Here is an 8,646-nt window from a genome sequence, read left to right as displayed (position 1 = left end):
AGAGTGAATATAAATATTATACTTTACATTTCAGTGTCTATATGCTTATTCTAGTATATAAAAATGCAGTTTTTCTTCTTACATGTTTGTCTTGTATCCTGCAACTTTGATGAACTCATTAGTTCTAGAATTTTTTCTTGTTGGTTCCTTGTGTAATTTTCTATGTAGACAATCATGTTATCTGCAAACAAAAGCAGTTTTATTTCTTCCTTTGTGATCTCCGTGCCTTTTATTTGCTATTTATGCTTTATAACACTGGATACCATTTCCATCACTAGGTTAAATCAAAGTGGTGAGAGTAGACATTTTTCCTTGTTCCAAATTTTAGGGAGGAAAAGTGTACAGTCTTTCTCTACTAAGTATAATGTTAACTGTAAGGATTTTTTTTAGCTGCTCTATATAAAGTTAAGGAAGTTCTACCTTATTCCTATTTTCCTCAGAGTTTTTATTATGAATGGATGTTGAGTTTTCTCAAAAGTATTTTTCTCCATAGATTTGTACAATTTTGTCATTTTTCTTTGTTAGCCTCTTATTATGGTAGGTGAAATTCGTAGATATTCAAATGTTGAAGCAGCCATGTATCCCAAAATAGATCCCACTTGGTAATGGTGAATAATTCTTTTTATACATTGCTGAGTTCTATTTGTTAATATTTTGTTAAAGAATTTTGCATCTATATTAATGAAGGATATTGATCTGTAGTTTTTCTTTGTTATAGTATCTTTGTATAGTTTTTCCATCAGGTAATACTAGCTTCATAAAATGAATTAGAAATGTTCTTTCTTCTGTTTCCTAGAATTTATTGTGTATAATTAGTGCTTATTCTTCTTTAAACATTTGATAGGATTCACCAGTGAAAACATCTGGGCCTTGAGATATCTTTTTTGAGGAATTTTTAAGTTGAGAATTACATTTTTTTAATAGTTACAGTTATTCGAATGACCTGTTTCATATTGGGTGAGTTGTTGTAGTTTGTGTGTTTTGAAGAAGTGGTCCATTTCATCTAAGTTGTTGAATCTATGTGTTGTATAGTCAGAGTACTCCAGAGAAACAGAACCAATACGGTATACAGAAAGATTTATAAAAGGAGATTCATTATGGGAATTGCCTCATGTGATTATGGGGGCTGTGAAGTACCACAATGTGCCATCTGCAAGCTGGAGACCCAGGAGAGCCAGTAATTCAGTTTCATTCCAAAGACCTGGGAACCACTGGTGTAAGCCCAGAGTCCAAAAGCCTAAGAACCAGGAGTGCTGATGTCTAAGGGAAGTAGAAAATGTATGGCCCATTTTCTCTCAAGAAGAGAAAAAAAATTGCCCTTCCTTCACCTTTTTGTTCCATTTGGGCCCTCAGTGAATTGGATGATGGCCACTCACATTGATGAGGGTAGATCTTCTTCACTCACCCTACTGATTCAAATGCTAATCTCTTCTGCAAATAGCCTCACAGACACACCCAAAAATAACATTTTACCAGCTATCAGGGTATCTTTTAACCCAGTCAAATTGACACATGCAATTAACCATCTTGTGTTCATAGCATTCTTTTATTTTCCTTTTGATGTCTGCAGGATGGGTAGTGATTTTTTCTGTTTTATTCCTAATACTGGCAACTTGTGTTTTCTCTCTTGTTTTTCATCCTCTTTTTCTCTGTGTTTTTAACTGGGCATGCTAATCACTTCTCTTCCAGTTCCCTGATCTACTACTCTTCATTTGTATTCAACCTACTATGAGTTATATATTAAATTCTTAACTGTAATTTATGTATTTTTTAATTCTAACATCGACATTTGATTATTTCTAAGGACTCCAGTTCTCGGGTAAATTCTCTAATACTCGGCTCACCTGTGAATCTGTTTCTATTGTCTGTGCTTTCTCTTGGTATACTTGATAATTTTTTAGTTCAATGCCAGATAATGTATATGAAAATTATAAAGATTCTGCATGAAATTGTCTTCTCCAAAGGAGGTTTAACTTCTGGCAGGCAGCAAGCTTAAGGAGAGATCTAAATCCAATCATGTGTTGAAGTAATTTGAGGCTGGGTTGAAATTTTTAGAAGACTTGGTCTATTAAGCTGGGCAGTGGTGTGGGCCTGTAGTCCCAGCCCCTTAGAAAGCTGAGGTGAGAGGATTGCTTGAGCCCAGGAGTTTGAGGTTGTAGTACACCATGACAGCACCTGTGAATAGCCACTGCACTCCAGCCTAGGCAACATAGCAAGACCCAATGTCAAGAATAAAGAATTGTTCTATTTCTTACTCTTACAGTATTACTGCTAGTGTATATACCTTTTTGGGCCTCAGAGATGAGGAATCTACCAAGGTACCTCCACCATTTATAAATCTATAAAGGCCTCAAAGAAAAGGGTGTAGAATGTTGGACTCATCTCCATGCATTTCCATTCTTCTCAGGGTCTTGGCCTCCAAATTTTGCTTGCTTTCTAGGTCTCTAATACTCTCATTGAGGTTATTTTTAAATATTGTTATCCAGCTTTTCTGCTTTCCAAAAGAAGGTTTTGTCTGCTGTAAAATAAGCAATCAAAGCCATAAGTGGAAAATACTCATAAACCAGTTTAAGACAGGTAAGTAAGTTGAGAGAGTCTGTTTTCTCAATGAAGTACTAGTTTAGGTTATAGACTATGAAGTGAGAGAGCATGAAATTAAATGATGGAATAAAGTGCTGGAGGAGAAAAGAAAATGTTTGAAATAATCATTATGGGAAAATTGAAAGGGATTAGAAGTAAAATTATTTATTCCTCTTCCCTGCCATATATTGTAGGTGATCTATATTGTGGATGCAACTGACCAATATTTTTTTTTCCATCCTAGGTGACTTACTGAGTTACCTGAGGAAAAATGAAGATTGTATTCATGTGTGTATTATCGCACTTTCCATTGAAGAGAAAGAAAATGAAACAATACTTACTTTTCTGTTCAACAATGAAGCATACCATTCACCATCTCTGTCCCTGTCAGTGTTAGACAACGTTCTTTTCAGGTTACTTGCTGGCAAGGAGGCTTCCTTTACAGTCTCCAATAAACCTCAACCAATCCCTGATGAGAGTGAAGACAATGAGGAGTATGTGATCGTTTTTTATCATAATTGAGTTTTACACTTTAAATACATTCTTCCCACCCTATCTGATCACATTTATATGACAAAAATAGATATTGATAGAAATCTGTCTTTTCTGCTCTGTTGATTCTCTGATATATCTTCCCTCTGTAGGATTATGAATGGACATGACGTGGCTTTAAATTTACAGTTCGGCATGGCTCTTTTGGTCAGCGGATTTTGTCTCTTGACAGTGACTGAGAGAACCACTAAAGCAAAGAACATTCAGTTTTTGAGTGGGGTCTCTGTCTTTGCATACTGGCTTTCTGCTCTATTGTGGGATTTCATCATCTTCTTCATTTCCTTCTTTTTACTAATGGTGAGTGTTAGATAAAATTTCTCAAGAAATTTTATACCCCATGGAAAATGCCTGGTCTAATGTTTTCATAAACCTAGCAATGTCAGTAAACTATCTTTGCTCATTAGTGTGGAAGACACATTGCAAAAGTCTCATGGTAGAAACTTTCTCTCCCATATCCTTAATTAAAAGAAAATAGATTCTTTGGAACAGCACAAAGACCTCTTACAGACTAATTTCCCATTTATTTTCTCATCAACTTATGCTGACACCCCAAAACTGAGACATATTCTTACATGTAACGTCTCATACTACCCAGTCTTGCCTAGTTGTGTCCTCTAATACTGTGGTCCCCAACTCCCGGGCCATGGCCTGGTACCAGTCCATGGCCTGTTAAGAAAACAGGGCCACGCATCTCCACCTGGGCTCTGCCTCCGGTCCCGACCTCCTCCACCTCCGTTCATGGAAAAATTGTCTTCCATGAAACCAGTCGCTGATGCCCAAAAGATTGGGAACCACTGCTCTAATAGTACTTCTGGAGATATTATTGCCAACTTTTTTAGTCAAGTTTCTATCAGTTTATTTTAAAATTTTTATTAAACACCTGCTATCATACAGACACTATCCTGGGATTTAGTGTGTGGTTTGTTTAAATCCTATCTCCTGGTTCTCCTATTGGCATTCCTATCCAAAGAAGCTATGTGTAAAATCACTATTTAGCTAAACAAGTGCCCAGTAATTTCCAATCCTGACCTTCACAGTTGTAAGTGCTTTGAAGACCACATCATAGATTGGAGAGTTAAGGGAGGTTCATTGTTTTTATTCACTCCAAATTTGTACCCATTCAATTTCTGTCAGTGGGGGATTAGAACAAAGAGTAAAATGTATATGAATGCATACCTCCCTGTTCTCTAGTGAAATGTGGCCCCATGTGTGTTCCCGAAAACTGCCCAATCATGTTAAAAATTTCTTCCTTTTGGTGTGTTTGTGTGTGTCAGTGTGTCTTTGTGTGTGTTCGTGTTGGGGGTGTGTGGATATACACACTTTGGAGGTGGTGAACAGTGGTAAATATGAAAGGTAGGTATGGTGTACATAGAGGCGAAATCACTGGGGTGGGGGCAAGTTTCTTTCCTAATGGTAGATACTAAGAATTTAATTAATCATTAATAAGAATATGACTCATCTCTCAAGTAGTTTACTGTTTAGTAACAGACATAAGCTAACCATGAAAATAAATCAATTATAACAGAATATACTGATTTTTACCATAAAAGTGTATACTGCCATTTTCCAACCCAACCTGTACAATGAACCAGAAACAGTGCTTTATCTCCTTTATACCTCCCATTCTAGTCATCTCCTGATTTTTCTTCCATTTCTTTTATCATTTCCTTCTTCTCCTTGTTCCCTTTGTTCTTAAAAGTCCTTGGGAGAATTTATTTAAGTTTTGTGGCAGTGTACTCTCAAAAGTATGTGTGTATGAGTGCATGTGTGTGTGAACATGTTGGCCTGAATTCTACATGTATATATGCATACTTTTGAAAGGAAAATAAATAGGTAAACATTCTTATCCCAAGGTTGAAAGGCATCAGGAAGTTCTATATATAAATACATCCTACATACTGTTACACACTGCTCTGTGGTCAAGGACCTTCATGCTAGAAGTGGTAGGGAGAGGGTTGTTGTTGGTAATATGGAGATAAATTTTGGTACAGAGATACCCATGTTAGTGTCTGTTAGTACAGAGATACCCAGGTTAGTAAACTGCCGGAAGTTCTCACTATGCACATCTTCTATACTGCTGCATGTGTCATTCACTGTGGCCAGCGAAAGTTATGCCATACTACTTCTGCTCATGGCAAGAGCAAACATCTATCCCTTTTGAGGGCCACTAATCATGTCTGTCACTACAGGAACTGCTGAAGTAAAGGAGCATTGCTTCTGGCACCATTATATTCCTTCCACCCTTCCCTGCCAACTGATGCAGTACGCACATATACTGAGAGAATTGAAATCAATCAGATCATTCCTGAGTCTTCAAACTATTTTTTAAGCTGCATTTCCAAAGGTTTGATGTGTCATATTCAAAATATTTCCAGATTTCTTAAAACGTGAAATTTTAGAAGAGTAATGTTTACTACATGGTTGATATTCTTGTTATCTTTGTGGCTCATAGCTTAATTTAATATGGCTGGAGAGCGAATGAATGATCATTTGAAAGCAATTTAAAAATTGGTCAATTTTTGGTACACACTCTAATACTACATAAAAGGATTATGTATTCTCACTTACAACCTCAGTTATGAAGCTAGCATAACCCCAATACTAAGGCCGGACTATGACATAAAAGAAAATCACAAGCCAGTGTCTCTGATGAACATGCATGTGCAAATCCTCAACAAAATGCTGGCAAACTGAATTCAGCAGAACGTTAAAATTATTATACAGGGATAGGGTCAAGATGGCCGACTGGATGTGGGTAGTCTATGCCTCCTCTATGGAGAGAAATCAGAATAGTCAGCAGATTCTCACATTTTGAACAGATTGTCTAGGAGAGAATGCTAGTATTCACCAGAGAAGCAGCAGGAAGCACCAAAAAAGTGGGTAAGGAGAGGGTTCAGGGCAACTTGCCCAGCCAGGGCCTGGCTGACAGCTGAGAGAAGCTCTTGGATGTGGGAAAACAGTAACAGAGAAGCCTCCAGGGCTTCTCCAAGATAAGCTTTTACAATCTTGGCTACAAGAGAACCCCACAACCCACACAGGTCTTGGGCCTTACATAGGGAGCTGCTTGGAGAATGTGCAGAGATATTATTCCAGAAAGGGAATGTGTGTGGAATCCCACAGGCTTCAGAACCTAGAGCAGCTTATGCCCAGCACCATTCTGAGAGCCCAGAGCCCGGGGAACCACGGGTGCACCTGCAGCCACAGCACAGCTCTGAGGAGAGAGAGAGAAGCCCAGGCGCTCCCACACACCCCCGGGAAGGTGTCCACTGCCCTGCTGTGGGCTGCAGGTAAGACTGAGATGTATACAGACAGCGTTTTCCACAGTTTCTCTCCCATGCTGACTGCCTGGGTGGGGCCCCCAGCCTTTGCTGTCACAGGTCCAAGTTCCATTTTGTGAGTTTCACACTGGGCAATGCCCTGCCCATGGGCTGAGTTTACGCTTGACATAGCAGCAGCCCTTGCCTGGCTGGGGAGAGGGCAGGGAAACCCACCTTTCCAGCACACATCTGGGATGGTGCCCACCATCCTGCAGTGAGCTGCTGTGGGACGTAGTCTCAAGCAAACTTCACTCCCCACAGTGTCCTGCCAGAGCGGCCTGCCTGAGAAGGGCCCTACCTTCTCTGGCCACAAGCCCAGGGCACCACTATGGGAGTTGGAAGCTGGACAGCACCCATCCCTCAGGCTGAATTTGGACTGACACAACTCCACCCAGCTGAGGAGGAACAAGGGAGCCTAAGCTCTCCTATATACAACTAGGACAATTCATACCAGCCTGGTACAGACTGCGGAGAGACTGAGATGCAAGGGGATGGCACTCCACTCAGCAACTTGCCCACACTGTTTCCCTGGAAGAGGCCCCACTGGGGAGTTTAAAGCTAGGCAGTGCCCCACCCTTGGGCTGAACTTGAGCTACTGCAGGCCTGCCCAGCTGAGGAGGTGGAGGGGAGTTCAAGCTCTCCTACCTGCTCCTAGGATAGTTCCCACCACTGTACTACAAGCTGCAGTGAGACCAAGACAAGAGCAGATAGCACTGCACCCAACATCTTGCCCACACTGCCTAGAAGAGGCCCCTCTCTCTATGGTCACATGCCCAATGTGCCATCTTGGGAGTTTAAAGCTGGGCAGCCTGGGTGGAGATGTAGAGGCAAGAACCTCTCCTCCTTCAACCACTTGATGCTGCAGACGTAGCCACCTCTGCCCTCAAGCACAAGCTTTTGGTGTGGGTGAGCTGCGGAACAAGCAGTTCTAGGATGGTGGGTGGGATACATCCCCAGTAGTACTCTGCTCACTGCACCCACATTCTGCAGAGATGGTGTGGCTCATTTTGCTCCCTTCATGGATGGGCAGTGTTTTTGCAGCTGTCCCAACCTGGGAATAGCCCCTGGGTCTCTAAGTCACTGGATTTAGCAAGTCCCTGGCACAACCACACATCCCCTGCCAGAGCATTTCAGCCACAGCCCACAAACAGACTGGATGCACTGAACACCGCAGGTTGAGATGCCCCCACCACCTCTGATACAGCTGGGTCAAGGTAGGAGCTGGGAATCTGGGCACCTTTGTGCCCCTAAAGGACAGAAATCATGGTCATTGATGAGAGAGGGAGGTGTGAGTAGCATGTGTGCCCCACAGCTGCCCACCTCTGCTAATCTTGTCAAGAGGGGCCCACCTCTCCTGTCACAGGCTCTCAGTGTATCTGCCCCCCTCCTGCCTGAGCATTTTTCTGGAGCAATAGATCACCTCATCCCTCACTATCACAACCAGTGCCTGAACTCATGGAAGCTGGAGGAAAATTTTCCAGCCCACTGTCAGTTTGGTCCCCATAATATAAGCATGCCATCCAGGGGCCTTATACGTGGGGATTACCTAACCTAGTCCACTTGGCGCCTGAACAGTCTACCAAGGGTCTAATGTCCAACCAACACAAACTTCCAGCAGCACCACAATGAGTACCTATCTGTACAAGCCGAAAGGCAGTGTATGTCTCCCTCTCTACGCTGAGCAGCAGAGTTCACAGCAGAAGAGAAGGTGCAAGGCCGTTTTGAGCTTAGGGAAGAGTTTCCAGATGAGAAGGAACCAGCATAAGAACTCTGGCAGTATGAAAAAACAGGCTGTCTCAGCACCCACAAAGGATCACATTAACTCTCCAGCAACAGACTCCAACCAAAAGGAAATTTTTGAAATGTCACATATGGAATTCAAAATATGGATTGCAAGTAAGCTCAATGGAATTGGTGAGAAAGTTCAAAACCAACACAAACCAAAAAAGTAATTAAGACCTAAATGAAAAATTCACTAAAGAAATAGATCATTTTTTAAAAAAATAACAGAACTTCTGGAATTGAGAGGGTCATTTAGGGAATTTGAAAATACAATGGGTCTTAACAATAGACTAAACCAAGCAGAAAAAAGAATTTCAGAATTGAAGACAAGGTTTTCAAATTAACCCAGTCAAAAATACAAAAGAATCAAGAGAAATGAACAAAAATCTCTTGAGAAATATGGGATTATATAAAA

General features: G+C 41.0%; 1 protein-coding gene across 1 annotated transcript in view; it reads left to right on the top strand.

Annotated features, from left to right (window-relative positions):
* LOC105810896 (ATP-binding cassette sub-family A member 3-like) overlaps positions 1 to 8,646 on the top strand; it is a 103,136-nt gene that overhangs the window by 54,166 nt on the left and 40,324 nt on the right. The window contains exons 19-20 of the mRNA XM_012644943.1: positions 2,825 to 3,074; positions 3,225 to 3,433. Of these exons, the coding sequence (XP_012500397.1) occupies positions 2,825 to 3,074; positions 3,225 to 3,433 (459 nt within the window). The remainder of the gene's footprint in view (positions 1 to 2,824; positions 3,075 to 3,224; positions 3,434 to 8,646) is intronic.

This window comes from Propithecus coquereli, unplaced genomic scaffold (genome assembly GCF_000956105.1).
Source record: "Propithecus coquereli isolate 6110/MARCELLA unplaced genomic scaffold, Pcoq_1.0 Scaffold223, whole genome shotgun sequence".
Taxonomy (NCBI): domain Eukaryota; kingdom Metazoa; phylum Chordata; class Mammalia; order Primates; family Indriidae; genus Propithecus; species Propithecus coquereli.
The sequence above is the reverse complement of the archived record's forward strand: the minus strand, read 5'-3'. Positions and strand labels throughout refer to the sequence as shown.